The sequence below is a fragment of the Saccoglossus kowalevskii genome, chromosome 20 (assembly GCF_978046115.1).
Source record: "Saccoglossus kowalevskii chromosome 20, keSacKowa6.1, whole genome shotgun sequence".
Classification (NCBI taxonomy): Eukaryota; Metazoa; Hemichordata; class Enteropneusta; family Harrimaniidae; genus Saccoglossus; species Saccoglossus kowalevskii.
In genome coordinates this window covers 1,935,711-1,956,266 of record NC_140660.1, presented here as the reverse complement: position 1 = coordinate 1,956,266, position 20,556 = coordinate 1,935,711, and the positions used below count along the sequence as shown (strand labels likewise).

The 20,556-nt window shown below is 35.1% G+C and overlaps 1 protein-coding gene across 1 annotated transcript in view; it reads left to right on the top strand.

Moving 5' to 3' along the window:
• Positions 1–328: 328 nt before the first annotated feature.
• The window catches only part of LOC146729871 (zinc transporter ZIP12-like), a 21,629-nt gene continuing 1,401 nt past the window's right edge, over positions 329–20,556 (top strand). Inside the window, exons 1-9 of the mRNA XM_085494695.1 lie at positions 329–688; positions 1,144–1,413; positions 4,653–4,854; positions 7,445–7,665; positions 15,404–15,569; positions 16,028–16,197; positions 17,813–17,980; positions 18,436–18,585; positions 19,849–19,924. Of these exons, the coding sequence (XP_085350821.1) occupies positions 392–688; positions 1,144–1,413; positions 4,653–4,854; positions 7,445–7,665; positions 15,404–15,569; positions 16,028–16,197; positions 17,813–17,980; positions 18,436–18,585; positions 19,849–19,924 (1,720 nt within the window). The 5' untranslated portion in view covers positions 329–391. The remainder of the gene's footprint in view (positions 689–1,143; positions 1,414–4,652; positions 4,855–7,444; positions 7,666–15,403; positions 15,570–16,027; positions 16,198–17,812; positions 17,981–18,435; positions 18,586–19,848; positions 19,925–20,556) is intronic.

Sequence of the window (20,556 nt, the reverse complement as noted above, 5' to 3'; positions counted from 1 at the left end):
TTCACTAAAATATAATATTTATGTAAAGTAATATTAATCAGTCTCGGGACTTTTGACACAATCGTGTTAGCGATAACACAAGAAACTATTGTCTTGGAGTAAATATATATACACACAGAAAAAAATATAATAATACAACGCAGTATTAGAAAGAATATCTAGCTAAAAAAATATTTAAAGTGGAGAAAAAACACCATTTACCCAAAAGTTATTCTCTACACCCCCCGAGTTTTAGTGTATGTTATTGTAATTTAATACCCCCCTATTTTTACAATGGTTCTCTCTGAAACCACGTGACCTTTCACATGCTGCTTTCACTATTATTTGGAAGGTGTTGATCCGGGAGAGCCGAAAAGTGAAATTGGCGATCGATGCTCTCTCATTTGTTATTATGGCTCAGTTGATGTTTTACATGTTTATTGTTGGCTTTTGGGTGAATTCCTGTAATTTCATACCAACATTCGGCGAAACAACGTCGACGACACATGACGAACACAGTGACGAACAGTCGTACGACGCCGATGATGTCTTTGACGGAATCGTGTCGTACCTGGACGACTTGGAGCGGAGGATACACCAGGAAAATGGTGTGAATAGAACGATTAGTTTTGAATTGGTTGACTTAATGTTGGATACGATCATAGCGAGGTTTGATTGCCCATTCGAAAATAGGACGCAGTGCACGCAGGTAAGAATAATACGATCGTCGATTGCTCCATTTTTGCGAGTAGGTAACCAGATTACGCCCGGAATCGATATAATAATGCGTACTTTGCCAATGTTTTGTATGACAGGCAAGTCTGCGAAAACATCACGTTTTCAGATCTTAAATTTTGGAAACTGATTTTTTGCGTCGTGATTGCGAATTCTATATCCAGGACCGGTTCGGAATGGGACTGTACCTGGTGTTTTCTAAACCAAATCTCCACGTTATTTATGATACATGTTGTTTTCTTACTGTCTTAATGCGGAAGAATTTTCAATTTTGTAGCATTTCACAGACGGTAACGCCGGAACGCCGAGTTTTGGTAGTCGATTCAACCTCAATTCAACATCGTACCTTCGGTAATCCCATTAAAACCAACAAAATGGCGTCTGTTATTTCTCACACTAAAGCGAATTTGTAATTTTTGCTTCTTGCAGTGCTTCGAGGCGGACAATTTTAACGCATCGTCGGGAACAAGTTCGAGTTTGAGCGATGAAGACCTGCGAAGTGCCTTCGTCGTATTGGTTTATAAGTTTGCTTCCATCGAGTCCGTGTGCAAAGACTGGAGCGATCCGAGTGCAAAACTCGCCCAGCAGTACTGGGGTCGACTCCTCAACGACTCGTCGGAGAACGGTATAAGCGAAGAGGAGCTGGTGGTTATTCTACACAATATAAGCGTATACTATGAATCGGATAGTTCAGTGCAGGTAACGCAGTGTCAACATATCTAGCTTTTATTTTATTTATTATTTAACTCCCCAACAATACAAGGTCAGAGTGGTAGCTGCCATGTTTTTTTGTTGCTGTTCATTATGTATTCAATATGAATTCACCTACGTCATAAAGTGGGCGTGGCTTAGTGTTCTTTCACTTGATCTCTATCAGGTATTGTTTCAAATAGTTGTAGTAGCAAGGTTGTGACCAAGAGAACAAGTACTGACCTAGTTTGAAAAGTGGGCTAAGAGACTAATACTATTCCTTATCAATCATTCACTAACTCATATTTGACACTAAATGTGGCAATAATTTAGCTTACATAGCCTCATAAGTCTGTGTGTACTCCAACAGTATGCGAAAAAAAAACTAGTTTTGTGATGGTACCGTAGTTGAAGCGTGGTGGTCGTCGCGCAGCGCATGTTCGAATTTCATGTAAATTAACAATGTATTCTACACACGTTGTATACGTCGCTATGAGTCCTATATCGAACAGGACGCGGCGCGACGACCACCGTACTTACTTAAACGTACCTCTCTTTTTAAATTACAATAAATTAAAATTAAATAAAAGCCACTAAAATATTGAACTAATATTTATCTACAAAATTTAATTATTTCACAGAAAATAAAAAATATCCAAACTTGTTATCTATAATAGTGAATACGACAGTTCCAGCAAAGCCCTATTGTTGATTAGCTTATTAACGGTACCTAATTTGCATACGTGAGCTATAAATAGAGAAGGCCATATCTGCTATCCTCCCAAGCAACACCTAAGGGGTTAACCATTGTAAATTAGGGGGGGTGAAAGATTGTGACAAGGAAATTCTTCTTTTAGGTGACTTGTCTGTACATTTTCATTTTTCTTGACTGAACAAACATTTTTTTTCTGCGCACCTGGCATGTACTTTTTTTTCCCTTGTGTAATGGCCGCCAATATCTTTTTTTCTTCACACACACTTTGTAAACAACACAAAAAAAAACGTATTGACATGATAGATACACTTTATTAAATTACAGCAAGTCTCAGAAGTATTGGGATAGCCAATTTGCAAACTCGCTAGCGAATTGGCTAACTGCTTGGGTTCTGACTAAACTCTGGGCGAGTCTGTATTGCATTAGGGGACATAGAATGTTTATACGTAGCCTGGTACATGTCTGTTCCCCTGAATGATTTGCTTTGCGAGGCGTGATAATGTGAAAGTAGTTTCCCTGATCAGCCTGCGAATAGCTACAGTCATCTGGCGTACAAGTGATAATAAGATAAATGCAATTAATCCACCAATATTTACCATCTTGAACACTGATTGAAACTAAATAGACAAGTTGAGAAACTGTTGCCTACAAATCAGGGAAAAAATAAATCTTCACATTAAAACGATTCGTTGGGGTAACATTAAACCTAATCAAATTCGACTTTATTCCTCGTTTTTGCGTGGACAATCCCTGTATACGAACACCTCATTACACAGGACGGCGCCATCGAGATTCGAAAGCCAACCGTTCAGTCAAAACCAAAGCAGTTAGCCAATTTGCTAGCGAATTCGCAAATTGGCTGCTCCAATATTCCTGAGACTTGCTGTAACACAAAAAAACGTATAATAATTTGATAACTGCCCATTTCTTTTGACGCGTGTCAGACAAGTATTGTGAAAACAGGAAATCAACAATGACAAGAGAGATTTGCTAAATCAACATTTCGCTATTACGTCATTTCACCACAATTAGCTAAAATTGCATGTCGTTTTTTCAGCATGTTTCTCAACTAATCTTCTACCCCCATTATTTTAAATGGTTGACCCCTAAACTAGATTTGATGAATTGAGGGTGGTAGAGTGTTCTTACTATAGAATGCCACATTTTTTACTACTGTAGAATACTTTATTTTCGCTTGGAAATAATTTTCGCTTAAGGAATGATTCTGTGAAAATAAAATCAAGCGAATATACCTTTTTTTCTATATTTTACATTAAACTTGTCAAAAATCAGAGATAAATAAATTCCATACAAAACAGCCAAATTGTCTTTTCAGCGAAAATTAACTCCAGCTAAAATAAAGTATTCTACAGTATTTTTGATGAATATCGCGAATATTTATCTAATAGGGACTTCAGAATGTCATAAAACCTGCAATACAATTTATACTCAGACAATGTTGCCATTGTTGGCAGCGCTATGATTTATTTATTAGTCTAACCTTATATGGGTTAAGATGTGTGGGTCCATAAATCTGACATGGCTGCACAAATTCAACAAACAAATACCTTAACCATTTCACCACCAATGTTTTGGGAGCAAATTTTACTGCACTATTTTTTATATTCTTCAGTATTTCTGGAAATGAACCCTAATTTTGGAACCAACAGACAACAATTTGGTCAATTTGGTCAATTTTTTACTCAATTTTTTTCTTCTGAAGGAAACTGCAGACTATAAAAGGGACTATTTTGTGAATTTGTGATGAAAAGAGGGAACTGGTGGTGAAAAGGTTAACAGTGTACTAAGCTACTGTAAAATTGACAGCCAACTATTTTCTTTGACAGAGAATCACACATATTAGTTTTTTTTAACCTGTTTTTTTATTTCTCTAACATTTCAAAATACAGACTTTGGCCAACATAGTGGTGACCTACCCTCACTTCTGTTTGGGTTCTGTTGCACATATTTTTTTTTCGATTTATATATTTGAATAATTCCTTTTTTGTTTTTTTTCAATTCTCCCACCCTTTTTTCAGATGAACTTTCACAGATTTTGTTTATAATTCAGAATAAGGCAAGACATAATAGAAGGGGTTGAATGATTCTCATTTCCGGAATTCGATAAAATATAATCGACAAGCCATAATTATTGTGGAAAAAACATTTTCACCCAAGAATAATTTATTTTATTTTAGGAGTGACTTCTAAATTTTATTTTAGGACTCCCTTTGAATTTAAAAACAAAAAACAAATTATTTTGTATTTTCTGCAATCAATTTATTTTCCCTGAAAAGAATTTTTGGGTGTTTTGTATCAATATTATTTTTTATATACATGTAATTTATTTTCACTGATTTTTGATGAGTTTAATATAAATTATTTGCGAAAATAAATTCGAAGCAAAAATATTTTACAGTATACTTAATCCAAAGTTATTATGGTGCTTACAGGGGTCAGTAAGAGGTTTTCTACAGACTACACAAAGTGGAAATGCAATTTTAATATTTTATATGTTATTGTATTTTTGTAGTGTTTTGACGCCGATTCCCTGCTCTACAATATTGGAGTGACTGAACTGACAGACTGGCACGAGGTAGAAAGCTTATGTACACTGATCATATGGAATCTATTACAAGGACACTGTATAGGGACTTCGGAATTACCGGAACCGGATTCCTTTCTGGATGACGTATATCAACGTTATGGAATTAATGGAACCATTGATGAGAGCAGTAAGAATGCATAAACTGTAAAATGATTAATTTTCACTGGGTTTAAATTTCACTGATTTACCATTTCAGGCATATTCAGTGGGTTTTAAATTCACGGTTTTATCATTTAGATAATGTGTTCTATGCTAAATTTTATATATTCACTGGGTTTTAATTTAGCACATTTTCCAGTCATCGAAATAAGCATAATTAAAACCCAGTGAATAATTACTCTTTTACAGTTTTACATTTGTACATGTACCATTAGGCCAGACACAAAATATCTGTTCTGCTCGTGCCTGCCAGATTTGCATTTTTAATTTTTTAGCTCCGCTGTCGACTTTGTCGAGCGGAGCTTATCATATGAGTGATTGTCCGTCGTCGTCGTCCGTCGTCGTCCGTGTCAATGTTTTACTTTTTCGACTTCTTCTTGAAAACTACAAGCCTAAATGCTTTGATACTTGGTGTATATGTATTTTGGGTAGACCTCTCTTAGGTTTGTTCATTTCATGTTGATATCTTTAATTCTCTAATTTTGGTGAATATTTTTGTCATTTTTGGTAAAAACTGATATTTTCGACTTCTTGTTAAAAACCGCAAGTGCAATTGCTTTGATATTACATCTATAGGTACTACATGTGGACCTCTCTCAGATTTGTTAATTTTGTAATGATATCTTTAATTCTTTAATTTTGGTGATTATTTTTGTCATTTTTGGTAAAAACTGATATTTTCGACTTCTTGTTAAAAACCGCAAGTCCAATTGCTTTGATACTACATATATATGTACTACATGTGGACCTCTCTCAGATTTGTTTATTTCGTGATGATATCTTCAATTCTCTAATTTTGGTGAATATTTTTGTCATTTTTGGTAAAAAGTGATATTTTTGACTTCTTGTTAAAAACCGCAAGTCTGATTGCTTTGATATTACATATATAGGTACTACATATGGACCTCTCTCAGATTTGTTCATTTCGTGATGATATCTTCAATTCTCTAATTTTGGTGAATATTTTTGTCATTTTTGGTAAAAACTGATATTTTCGACTTCTTGTTAAAAACCGCAAGTGCAATTGCTTTGATATTACATACATGTATATAGGTACTACATGTGGACCTCTCTCAGATTTGTTCATTTTGTAATGATATCTTTAATTCTTTAATTTTGGTGATTATTTTTGTCATTTTTGGTAAAAACTGATATTTTCGACTTCTTGTTAAAAACCGCAAGTCCAATTGCTTTGATACTACATATATAGGTACTACATGTGGACCTCTCTCAGATTTGTTCATTTCGTGATGATATCTTCAATTCTCTAATTTTGGTGAATATTTTTGTAATTTTTGGTAAAAACTGATATTTTCGACTTCTTGTTAAAAACCGCAAGTGCAATTGCTTTGATATTACATATATAGGTACTACATGTGGACCTCTCTCAGATTTGTTCATTTTGTAATGATATCTTTAATTCTCTAATTTTGGTGAATATTTTTGTCATTTTTGGTAAAAACTGATATTTTCGACTTCTTGTTAAAAACCGCAAGTGCAAATGCTTTGATATTACATATATAGGTACTACATGTGGACCTCTCTCAGATTTGTTCATTTTGTAATGATATCTTTAATTCTCTAATTTTGGTGAATATTTTTGTCATTTTTGGTAAAAACTGATATTTTCAACTTCTTGTTAAAAACCGCAAGTCCAATTGCTTTGATACTACATATATATGTACTACATGTGGACCTCTCTCAGATTTGTTTATTTCGTGATGATATCTTCAATTTTCTAATTTTGGTGAATATTTTTGTCATTTTTGGTAAAAAGTGATATTTTTGACTTCTTGTTAAAAACCGCAAGTCCAATTGCTTTGATATTACATATATAGGTACTACATGTGGACCTCTCTCAGATTTGTTCATTTTGTGATGATATCTTCAATTCTCTAATTTTGGTGAATATTTTTGTCATTTTTGGTAAAAAGTGATATTTTCGACTTCTTGTTGAAAACTGTAAGTCCGATTGCTTTGATATTACATATATAGGTACTACATGTGGACCTCTCTCAGATTTGTTCGTTTTGTGATGATATCTTCAATTCTCTAATTAATTTATTTTGGTGAATATTTTTGTAATTTTTGGTAAAAAGTGATATTTTCGACTTCTTGTTAAAAACTGTAAGTCCGATTGCTTTGATACTATTCATATTGTTCATTTTCTAATGATGTCTTCAGTTCTTTAATTGAAATGTGCATTGCTAACAGCGGAGCTATCTCAGCCGATAGGCTGCTTGTTTCATTTTCACTTTAATAAAAAAAATTACTTTACTACCTTTGCACACTGCAAGGCTGCAAGTCAAGAGTTGTCTGTGTGTCTTCTCAACCGCATATTTTACACAGTACTCTGTGATATCCAATTTAAATCAGTCTATGTGTGCTGATATCCAGGCTATTATTTTGCGTCAAGTTTGACAGGCAGCCATTTATTTAGTACACTCAGGAAATACTGTAAAATACTTTATTTTCACTCGAAATTAATTTTCGCTGAATGATTTAGTGAAAATAAAATTGTTGTATGAATCAAATTTCCTTCATCTCTTGTTGTCCAGATTTTGAAGTAATTCTAGAAAAGCTTGGGATTGGGAATCCGGATACTGATGAAGAAGATCATGATGATCACGATCATGATCGTAAAAAACGATTCGTGGATGATATGACCGTGATTAGCTCATCACATCACAAACGTCACATCACAGATGAAGAGCATTATCACCATGGGAACGACATTATCGTTATCGAAGATCATCATCATGAAGCTGAAGAACTTGATGTAAGTATCAATATTTTATTCATTTTTACTGTATTTTTCCCCAAATTTTAAATTCATATTTTTAAATCCACAGTACAGTTCAAGTGTAACTTCCAACTGTCGTTGGTTTTCCATAAAAAGACTACTAATTATTGTACATCTGTCACCGTAACGCCATAAGTTACAGCGTGCTGTAATTTTGCGGCATTGCTCTTGGTATATGGAACAATTACGCTTGTAAGCATCGTCTAATAGAATAAATAAATAAACAAATAAATAAATAAATAAATAAATAAATAAATAAATAAATAAATAAATAAATAAATAAATAAATTTATTAAATAAATAAATAAATAAATAAATAAATAAATAAATAAATAAATAAATAAATAAATAAGGGTTTGACCGGCCACCACTCAAAAAAGTTTGCTGATTCTGTTCTAAACACTTTGGATTTCGGCATTCCCATGGTGTATCCTTGGAAGGAAAAAATGTATAATAATAAGGTTATTATCAGGATACAGCAAAGTATGCAGTCAGACAGTACACCGTGAATCAACCTCCGCTGCCAGCTGGCTGATACTCCCATTGTACTGTACTGTCTTTGTGCATACTTTGCAGTATCCTCGTAATAACCTTATATTATTTGAAGTGACTATCATTGTCATCAATAATTTAAATTTATTCTTAGTGGTATTTCCCTATATTAATAATAATAATAACTTTATTATACAACTGCACCATCGGTGGGTGCTGTATGTATGGATATAGATCAGAAAAAACAAACACAAAAAACAACAAAAGTTTCAAAATTGCAAACAAAACAAACTAAAGGGTATATATAAAATACGTATTACCGTTAAAGTCCTATTATAAACCGCGGTTTATATTACAATGTATCAATTTAAAAATTGGGATCAAAAGCTCAAGTTTGGGGTGCGGTTTCTATTACGTACATATTGCAATCACTAAATGGGCATGGTCATTTTTTGTCCACAACACATGCACAAAACAAACAATACACCGTACAATCTCTTGAATAGGCGTCAGGGAAGAGTGAAAGGCCTTATTTTGGTTCTAAAATAGGCGTTACGAAATGTTGAAAAATTACAGTCAATCAAAAAAAAATTCAACATGATACAAAAAATACTCGGTATTTTTAATGTAATATGCATTTATTTTGTTAATTTTCTTGGTAACGAAAAGTATATTCTAACAGAAGTTTCAAATAAAAACACGAATGCACTGCTTAGTAGCAAATGATCACATAACGGTAGCTCGATCCGGCCATGCTGCTGGTCACAAGTGAATAACTTACTTGTTTTCGAAGTGTTGATATTCGTGATTATTATTTAGTAGTGATTACAATAACGCACGAAAAATAAATTCGTTGAATTGTTATAAAATGCAAGTAAAATTCAACTTAGTTTCCCCGTAAGCGAATGATTTCAGTCACATGTAAACAGCCGATACGATATCCGCCATGTTTTTGAATGCTCACGGGACGTATTATTGATCGGATAGGTCAAGTCGCTAATTAACCAATCAAAATGCTGGATGGTGCCCACGTGTCTAAATTACATAGCTCATTTAAATATGGTAATGACAGTTCAGCGACCTCATGGTGAACACGGAAGAGATTTACCGATAATGTAGTGCGATCTTTTGCCTTTGATTTCCATGGGAAAACGGCACGATTTTTTTTTTTTAATCAAAAAATTATTTGTTTTCGAAAGATAAATTATTCTTCAATGCTCAGTTTAACACTTTTACGGTGATAAAAGCTCATTGTCTAAAACTTACGAAACACAGACGTATTCAGAAAGAGTATTGACAGAGGTCGCCGCCAGAACAAAAGCAGTTTCATTGCCTGTCTGACATCTTATCACCGCTGAACAATAAATAGGTGTGAATATTTTTAGCCATGTTGTCAAAACAAATGAATAGGATTAGGAACAATGCCGTTTTGGAACAGCTGGTTGAAACAATGAAGTCAGTCACGGTCTTGTTGAATTGGGGGTGCGGTTAGTAATAGGTACTTTTCAAGTTTTCAATTTTTGTTAAGAACTCTTTAACCCCGAAGCCAGAATTGGGGGTGCGGTTACTATTACGTATGCGGTTTATATTAGGACTTTAACGGTACAATTAGGTTTTATAAATTGTGTTTTTTTAAGTATTTTGCTAGTGCAGTACTACTATTTATAATGCAAGTGAATATTAAATTTTGGTTAGTTGTACTGCACATTTCTAATTTACAATCTTCTAAAAGGGTATTTCTTTCTTGAGTGAAGAAGCAACAGTCAAGGATGAAATGTTCATCTTCTACAGTACCTGTGTTGCATTTTTTACACAATCTGTAATTTGCCTCCATTCTTGGAAATTTTCTCCTGCCCAATTCTATTTCCAAATTATGGTCACTAAGTCGAAACTTGGTAACCATTCTTCTCAAATTGAAGTCCTGAATTTCTGTTAAATATCCTTCAAATTCATATTCCATTTTAAACAAATTATACGTTCTTAGTTTGTTTCCTGAATTTCCGTTTTTTGGGACATGACTAAGTTGCTGATACCATGTTTGTATATATTTATTTTTTAATGATATATTAATGATATAATACATATTTTTGCTCAATTTAAACATGTATTAGATTTGAAAGCAAGCTAAGTTGAATCTAGCTAAATTTATTGTGCCCGACTGTTTTGCTAATGATATAAATATATTGCTAACAATGTAGCCATTGCTTTATGTAACTATTTTGTTAGCAAAACAGTGTCTAATATTGCAATACTGTAAAAGCGTTAATTATTCACTGGGTTTTAATTTTGCTTATTTCGCTGACTAGAAAATGAGCTAAATTAAAACCCAGTGTATATGTAAAATTTAGCATAGAACATATTATCTAAATGATAAAACCGTGAATTTAAAACCCACTGAAATGGTAAATCAGCGAAATTTAAACCCAGTGAAAATTAGTCATTTTACAGTATTGCTGTTCATTTATTAATTTTCAATCTGGCTTTATAGTTGGCATCTGTATTGTAAAAAATAAGTTTGCTTCTGGAATTGAGGACGTTCCGAAAAACAGTGCAGTGGTACTCTTTTAGTTTTTCATTTTAAAAGTACTTTAGTAAAAACCTGGAAAAAAGTTGTCAGTCATTTTTGAACTAAAAACAAATCATTAATTTGTTTTGAATATTTATCAGTTTTAACAAACTATTTATAAATCTGTGTGTTGTATCATATGTAGCAATGGGAAAAATGAAAATAACCATGCAGACCTTGGCAGTCTAATAAAGTTTATTTATAATTTCCAGTTCTGTCTTGTATTCCACAACAAAAATGTGAAAAATTACCGGGGATTTTTTTAAACAGGGGCGCAGCGCCCTCATGCCACGGCCATGCGCCCCCTTACCCTGGGGAGCAGATCCTCTGGCAATCATAAAATTCTGATTGACTAGTGATCACATGTGGCCACTGTCTTCAACTGTGACCTGTCTGATAGTAATTTTGGCCCCAAGGAAGCCAAGAATGCTCCATTTTAACTTAGAATTATCAAAAACCCAACACCCTGGTAGGGAGAACCCTATCTCCTCCACTTGGTGGCGCCGCTGAATTGCAGTGCTCCCTCTTGCAGTTTTTTTCTAGAAAAAACCCTGAATACAATGGAGTCATTGGTAGTCTGATAAGTTTGTTTATAATACTGTGGAGTACTTTATTTTCGCTGGAATTAATTTTTGCTAAAATGGCATTTTGAGCGTTTTATATGGAATTTATTTTCACTGATTTTTGATGAGTTTAATGTGAAATATAGGGAAAAAAAAGTATATTTGCTGTATTTTATTTTAACGGAATGATCCTTCAGCAAAAATAGCGAAAATAAATTCCAAGCGGAAATAAAGTATTATGACAGAACCCCACACCCTCCCCGTGGCTTTCGTTGCGTATGGAAGTTATTTTCACGAGCGAAAGCCACGGGAAGGGTGTGGGGTTCTGTTATTATTACATATGTTCCATACTTGATTATTTCGTATTAAAGAAAGAACGTGCAAACCGGGATGGAATTTAGGTCGGGGAACCCCATTGCCCATTAATATGTTCCAATATAAGTAATACGCCATAGCAGCGCGTGTCAGTGTAGAACGCGCCCGGAGAACGCGAGTCACTGTTTGTTTGAAATTAAAAATATCAGACGTCTAATCTGAGTCACTGTCCGAATAAATAACTCGTTGACGTTTAGTTGGGACCACGGCAGAACCAGAACTTGAACTGGATGACTATGATACACAGTTTATGTTGAAGTTAAAAGTTCCGCCACAGAACTGTGCATTGGCAAACATGCCGTGCAACTGCGGTACTCCACAGACGGGATGACTTTTGTCGACAGCGGTTCTCGCTTAGCTGCACGCTACAACTTTGTGTGTGATGTTGCTTGCTGGTCGTGGATTGACTGAGTCTTGATTACCGGTTAAAATGTTGCTCTTTTGGCGTTGGTAATTTTTATTGGAACCAAGTAACGCCGCAACGTCACCAGCAGAAACCTGGTATCTCGATGCTGATGGTTGCGGCTGCATAGTAATCGCTGATTTTACTGCTGGTGGATCTTCTGAGAGCCCTTCAAGGTTTATAAAACTCAGTTTCCAGGTGGTCAATATACATTAAGTTCTCCCAATCGTAGTATTCTATGTGATGTACACCTGACATGCCAAAAATGTTGTTGGACGATTTGAACTGGATAAAAATAGCAGACGAAAATGTGTTTACAAAATAAAAATAGTTCGGTAGCCAATGAAAATACCATGTTCATTTGCATATAGACCGTGAAAATACCGAAAACATTATTGCATGGGTGATATGCAAATTAGTTTGGGCCAAAATAAGTGACTGCCTAAAAGTACCATTACTGTTGTTCAAATTTCATTTCACTCGGCAAGTATATTCATGTACCCCAAAAGGAAAATATCGTACTTCTAAATATTATTTATTTCGAAAAACTGTACTCCTGAAGGGACTACTTTGTTTGCTCTCAGACCTCATTTGCATATGGGTTGTGGAAATACCGATTTTGATTTCAGGGACGAATCAAAATAAACTGCAGTACATATGTAATAATCTACAGTACACAGAATGCTCAAACTGCCTGCATTTATTGACATATAAATAAAACCACCAAAGCTGTTGTGACAAAAAAAAATAAATAAAAAAGACCTGTAAAACTGGGATTATTGACGTCATTCTATTATTAGTAGTCTTGATACAAATAAAATTGTAAATAAATAAACCTGTGCATATGTAATGTTGTGACGTTTGAGGGATTAATTCTATTTATGTCACTTACAAATCAAATCTCTTTTGGACAAACATAAAAAGAATTTTGCTTCGCGTTCATTTCATTATTTAAAAAAATAATATGTGTAAACAAAAACACAAATATTATAACACAAAACTTGAGATTCAAATCCAGTGTAAGAAATACACACAGACACTCACGATTACTAAAACTTGTACAGCTTGTATTAATTATCCAACGCATGCACGTACAGTTGTTGTTTACATAGTGAATATTAATGTAGCAAAATACGAATACATATTATGACAGCCTTAACTCCCAGCACTGCATGGTGGTTGACTGTATTTGTAAGGAATACACACGGACACACACGCCACACATGATTACTAAAACTTGTACAGTTTGTATTAATTATCAAACGCATACGCATACAGTTGTTGTTTACATCGTGAATATTAATGTAGTGAAATACGAATACATAATATGACATCCAGGATAATGACGATTGTCACTGCAGGCAGACGCACCACATACCACGTCATTCTCGCTGCACCCTTCCTAAAAAACACAGTTCGGAATAGTGTATCATGAAAACCACATTCTCCCCAATTTGAATCTTATAGTATACAGGGATGAGAATTTTTCGTGAATCCGTGTATGGTCGAAGGCAGACAACTCGTGGCGTCTCCAATGCGGAATGTTCTCGACTCTTTTCATCAGTGCAATCGTAAAATCTGAAGTGGTTTCAAAGAGTTTGAAGTAAAATGTAACGATTAACATGATTGGCTGGGTTTGTTCTGGGGCCAATCAGTGAAGAGCTTTCACTTTTTCTTTTCACCAATGACGCCATTTTATTGTTTCAATTGTTAGCTGCGTTGGATCGTTGTTTCACGCAGCGATAATTGTGAAATTGCTTACAAAGGAAAACAAGTCAGCTGTGCCAGAGATCTATAAAGACATTACTTGACAAGGAAGTGACTTTGAACGTGCGAATCGAGAAGAAAGATGAAGTGATAACTGAAAAATTGAGTGACTTCATTGGCAAGTGCGAGGTCCCGAGAAAGGCGCAGTGTCTGTATTGTAATGATTTGATCAACTACGGTTTACTTTCAGCTGAAAATTAAAATTCTCATTCTCATCCCTGAGTATAAAGCTACAGCATGAAACGTTGTGTGGTCACTATACACATGTTTGACTGTACCTTGGGTTGTCACTATACACAGGTTTGACTGTACCTGGTGGTCACTATACTCAGGTTTGACTGTACCTTGAGTGCTCACTTTACACAGGTTTGACTGTACCTTGAGTGGTCACTATACACAGGTTTGACTGTACCTTGGGTTGTCATTATACATAGGTTTGACTGTACCATGGTCAGACACTACACAGGTTTGACTGTACCTTGAGTGCTCACTTTACACAGGTTTGACTGTACCTTGAGTGGTCACTATACACAGGTTTAACTGTACCTTGGGTTGTCACTATACACAGGTTTGACTGTACCTTGGGTTGTCACTATACACAGGTTTAACTACCTTTTGTGGTCACTATACACAGGTTTGACTGTACCTTGGGTTGTCACTATACACAGGTTTGACTGTACCTTGAGTGGTCACTATACACAGGTTTGACTGTACCTTGGGTTGTCACTATACACAGGTTTGACTGCCTTGAGTGGTCACTATACACAGGTTTAACTGTACCTTGAGTGCTCACTATACACAGGTTTGACTGTACCTTGAGTGCTCACTATACACAGGTTTGACTGTACCTTGAGTGGTCACTATACACAGGTTTGACTGTACCTTGGGTTGTCACTATACACAGGTTTGACTGTACCTTGGGTTGTCACTATACACAGGTTTGACTGTACTTTGGGTGGTCACTATACACAGGTTTGACTGTACCTTGGGTTGTCACTATACACAGGTTTGACTGTACCTTGGGTTGTCACTATACACAGGTTTGACTGTACTTTGGGTGGTCACTATACACAGGTTTGACTGTACCTTGGGTTGTCACTATACACAGGTTTGACTGTACCTGGTGGTCACTATACTCAGGTTTGACTGTACTTGCTGTTCACTACATAGGTTTGACTGTACTAGGGGTGGTCACTATACACAGGTTTGACTACCTTTTGTGGTCACTATACACAGATTTGACTGTACCTTGGGTTGTCACTATATACAGGTTTGACAGTACCTTGGGTTGTCACTATATACACTTTAACATTTTTAACACCAGTTTCCTTTTTTTATCAAAAATTCACAAATCAGTCCCGTTCATAATCTGTACTTTCCTTCAGAAGATTTGGGCAAAAATTGTCAAATTTAAAAAAAAAAATGAAAATTGACTCAAACTTTGTCTCTTGGCTCAGAATAGGGTTATTTTCTAGAAATATTGAAGAATATAAAAAAAAATTGCAGAATAATATGTATGTTAATAATAGGTGTATTTATTCTTTGCAGTGTTATTCAGGGGAAGATTTGATGACGATATATGACATTGACCATGACACTGGCATATCAGGCTCTCAGTTCATATCACTTTGCCCTGCGTTATTGCAACAAGTTTTGTCAGATGCTTGCGTACACCACTATGAAGAAGAAAAACAACAACTCACCACGGCACAGAGTAAGTAAACCCAATATGAAGGTATATTGAAAATAAATAGGAAACAAAACAATGTAGGACTTGGTGGTCTAATAAAGTTAATAATTTTTGTTTGGTATTTCTGTCTGCTAGACATTGGCAGTCTAATAAAGTTGATGTTTTAATGCACAGTTGTGATGTATCCAATACCCTTGGCTGTCTAATAAATTTAATGTTTCAATCTGCAGTAGTACTATATGCCAGACCCTGGCAACCTAATCAGTTAAGTGTTTTAATCTACAGTAGTGATGTATGGCAAACACTGGCAACCTAATAAAGTGAATGTTTTAATCTGCAGAAACAATATACGCCAGACCCTGGCAACCTAATAAAGTGAATGTTTTAATCTGCAGAAGCAATATATGCCAGACCCTAGCAGCTTAATAAAGTTCTTTTTTGGGAGGCAGTAAACTAAATCTACCGTCTTCATTTACTTATAGAATATGGTTATGGAACGTTATCTGTCTTCATTATCAGTCTACTGGCTGTTCTTGGTTTATTATTTATTCCATTTCTCCAGAACTACGTTTACAAAGAAGTTTTGCAATTCTTCATCGCGCTCGGTGTCGGAACGTTGGCGGCCGACGCACTTATACATCTTATGCCCCAGGTAAGCAGTAGATAGTGATTTTATAATCCGTTGTCATGGTGATTTGACTTGTTGGTTTAGGTACTAAGTGACCTGTATTGTAAAGCGAGATGTGATACATGTGTGCAGAGTGTTACAAATGCCATCACAGAAGTGAAAAATACCAACCTAAAAAAAAGAGATAATCAATTTTTTGTTGGGAGCCTTCTGATTTCTCGTAACGTAGTAGATATCATGACTCATTGAGGCGCTATTTAGCCAAGAGGTCACTGTAATAAAACTAAATATTTTGAAATTTCACAACTGTGCATTACACATCAACTTTATTAGTCTGCCAAGGTCTAGCAGACATAAATACGAAACATCAAAATATTAACTTTATTAGAAAATACAAGTTTTAATGTTAGTTTTGATAAATGCGTCATCTGAGTTTTTGCACACAAAAAAAGACACTGGCCCTAAAATAAAAAAACTTATCCTACCAGCCACTACGTCTACTGTTACCAACGGTTCACAGCTTCTTTAGAAAACTCAGTCGAAAAACTGGAGACTGAATACCACTTTGCTACGATGCACGATGCACTCGGTGCGAAGAAAAACAGAAATGATCCTTTGGCAAGATGGCACGGGCTTCTTTGCCTCGGTCACGTGTTGCATGACATGGAAGAAAATCTATTAGTTCATGGGACTTCCCCTGACCTTGATTTCTCTCTCTGTCATTGGCTGAATCACAGATTAATGCATACAGTTCAAAATAGTACTTTTGACTGACCAGAGTCTATGGTGGGTAATTGAACGTAGTGAATTATGTAATTATTCAAAAGTAAGTATGTTGGCTGGTGGTGAATTTCAGTTGAAGATTTGCCGATGGAAATACTTCTTTCATAGTTCAAGTTTGCAGTGATCGTCCTTTAGTGAGTTTTTGGCAATGACCTGTTGTAGCAGGGTAATAGAAGTAGAATAGCGAGGGATTAATTCTGTTAATAATCTTCATGATCTTGTATGTCACCATGTCTGCGTCTGTATGTCTGTGTGTCTGCATCTGTATGTCTGTGTCTGTGTGTCTGCGTCTGTATGTCTGTGTCTCTGTGTCTGTGTCTGCATGTATTCCATTGCAGTGATGGTTGTTTGGAGCCACATCCCATAGAATAGGTGTCTTAATTTTTTGCTCCCGTTGACTGTCAACAGGGGCCTTATGTTGTGGTGCTGTCTGTCTGTCTGTCTGTCTGTCTGTCTGTCTGTCTGTCTGTCTGTCTGTCTGTCTGTCTGTCTGTCTGTCTGTCTGTCTGTCTGTCTGTCTGTCTGTCTGTCTGTCTGTCTGTATGTCTGTCTGAATATAAAAGGAATTATTGTTTCTTTCAACAACAGAGACTTTATCATATGCAGCAATAAGAAAAATCTAAATAACCATGCAGACCTTGGTAGTCTAATAAGGTTAATTTATAATTTATGTGTTTTCATTATTTTCCTTGTAAAGTATAATTGTTTCTTGTTATATGGAAGAATTGTAAGACTTTTCAAACATTGTTGATAATACCGACAGAGACTGTATCTTGTTCAATGACTTGTTTTCATTCTTGTTTTCATTCTTGTTTCATTTTTGTTTTCATTCTGGTTTGTTTCTTGTTTGTTTCAGGCGTATGGTCTTCACTCTCACTCCTCCCATGGTGCAAGTAGTCATGAAAGTGAGAGTGAAGCGACTAACCATATATGGAAAAGTGTGGTTGTCATGGTTTCGGTGTATGCATTCTTTCTTTTTGAGAAGATTTCTACTATCTGTATAACAAAATTACACAAAATTGATGTAAGTGTCTTTCAATTTAATCAATTTCTGTAAACTGTCCAGATTTGTATTTCAAATTTGTATTTCAAATTTTTTTGAATAATTGAGAACCAAATATTCATGATTTCTCATGTGTGTAGATGATCTAATAGAAGCCACATCTAGTTTATTGTACCATTTTAATAGAAGCAGCGGTTTCTAATACAGATTTTACAGTAGTTCTTCATTCTTAACATGGTCCAGTGTTCTCTCCAGAAATTTTCCATAAAGTAGCGGCTAATTTGAATACTAATTAGCATATTGTTTGGTATAAAAAAAATAAGGAAATAAAACAAAACCGTTTTTTTTCCCTTTTTTTTCTACTATTTATTTTATGTACAATCGAATAAATCATTCTTCAGTGAAAATAGCTAAAATTATTTCCAAGCGAAAATAAAGTTTTTTACAGTATTTGTTAAATTACTATCTACCTGTAGGAAGTATGTGATGAGGAGCATGGACACCATTCACATTCTATACATGGACACTCACATGCAGAGCAACCATTGTCAATATTAGATGCAAAGAAAACTAATACATCAAAACCACCAGTTCAGATGAAGCAATCAGGGTCTAAACAATATTTGGTAAGTTTAAAAATTCATGTCTTCAGTAGTGACATCATGCATTTCGGGATTAAATATGCATGTTTATTCATTTCGCTTTTGATTCAAGATGGCCAAATGGCGGCCATTTTCTGCCGAAAATTCATCGCTGTAATTTTTTGCATTCCTAAACCAGATATCAGTGTCGTATACATACATTGGATATTATGGGTTTTTATGGTTATTTCGTAATTTGCAGAAAATTTTAATGAAAATTGAAAGGTTTGTAAATATTTTTGCCTACTGGGTATTTAATGAAATTTATTCAGCTAAATATTTATTCCTGTTTAATGAAATTTATCAAAATGTAAGATTAGCAGTCCGTAATCTGTAACCACAACATTGCAAGCGATTTGTTGTTGATTAATTTTGCTTATTTTAATAATATAGTAATTTTTTTCAATCAAAATTGAACGAACAGGTTTGTAAAGATTTTGCTGAATTTTTGTATCTGTTTAAAATGACAGGTAGACAGGTGGCTGGCTAGATGCCGAATTGAAGCTATGTCATGACGTGGCTTGTTACTCACTGCATTAATTAAGTAATTAAAATTGTATTTCTGCTCGATTGAATGCAGGTGTTGAGTTTTTAGCTGCAAATGAACATTCCTACTTTGGGATTTAATACGAAAACGTCAGTGATTGAGAACGCTGGGATGGTATGACTGTAAACTGGTTAATTTTCGTGATTTTATATTATTTGAGAAAACAAAATGTTTGTGGAAGTTGCTGAAACTTCTTGTCGTAAGACTCCAAAGAAATTTTCACTGCTACAATTAAAATATTATGATTTCCATTTCATATATTAATTAAAAGGCGGTAGTCATTGCGCCACGCATGCGCAAGATGTATGGGTCTCATATAAACAAAGATGGCGACTTTGACTGTTGCGCAGATCAACGAGTACAAACTGAGTACGTTACCAAGCTCTAATTAGGTATTTTTTCAGGTGATTGAAGGTAACTAAGGAGTCACCAGCAGTAATTAGTGCAAATCACGCCCAGGCCAAATATCATGCTTGAGATTTCCATAAGAAGAGCGCACTGAATTGTGGGAAAATCAATGTTTATCAACACAAATATCGCACATGCGCAGCATGACGACTACCGTCCTTTAAGCGAAATATAAAAAAAAGTTTGCCTTTTGCCCGAATAAACCATGTTTATTCATTCAACTGACCATACATTGTATCATGTTGTAAATTTCTCCTTTTCATCGGTTTGAAATCATGGTGTCATTGTTATAGGCACCGGAGGAGGTTACCGCTAGCAATGGTGATATTCAGAAAAGCAAGGAAGATGAACCCCTACAAAAGAAACAAGGTAATGTTGTTTATATGTAAGCTCTTCTATGGTTTATAAGATCAGGATGAAAAATGTTATCGTCGGTATTTGGAAATCCCCTTAAATTTTTGACAGTAGACACAGCATTCTGATTGGTTAATAACAGACTTGACCTGTTTGGTCACACAGTAGACACAGCATTCTGATTGGTTAATAACAGACTTGTCCTGTTTGGTCACACAGTAGACACAGCATTCAAATTGGTTAATAACAGACTTGACCTGTTTGGTCACACAGTAGACACAGCATTCTGATTGGTTAATAACAGACTTGACCTGTTTGGTCACACAGTAGACACAGCATTCTGATTGGTTAATAACAGACTTGACCTGTTTGGTTACACAGTAGACACAGCATTCTGATTGGTTAATAACAGACTTGACCTGTTTGGTCACACAGTAGACACAGCATTCTGATTGGTTAATAACAGACTTGACCTGTTTGGTCACACAGTAGACACAGCATTCTGATTGGTTAATAACAGACTTGACCTGTTTGGTCACACAGTAGACACAGCATTCTGATTGGTTAATAACAGACTTGACCTGTTTGGTCACACAGTAGACACAGCATTCTGATTGGTTAATAACAGACTTGACCTGTTTGGTCAC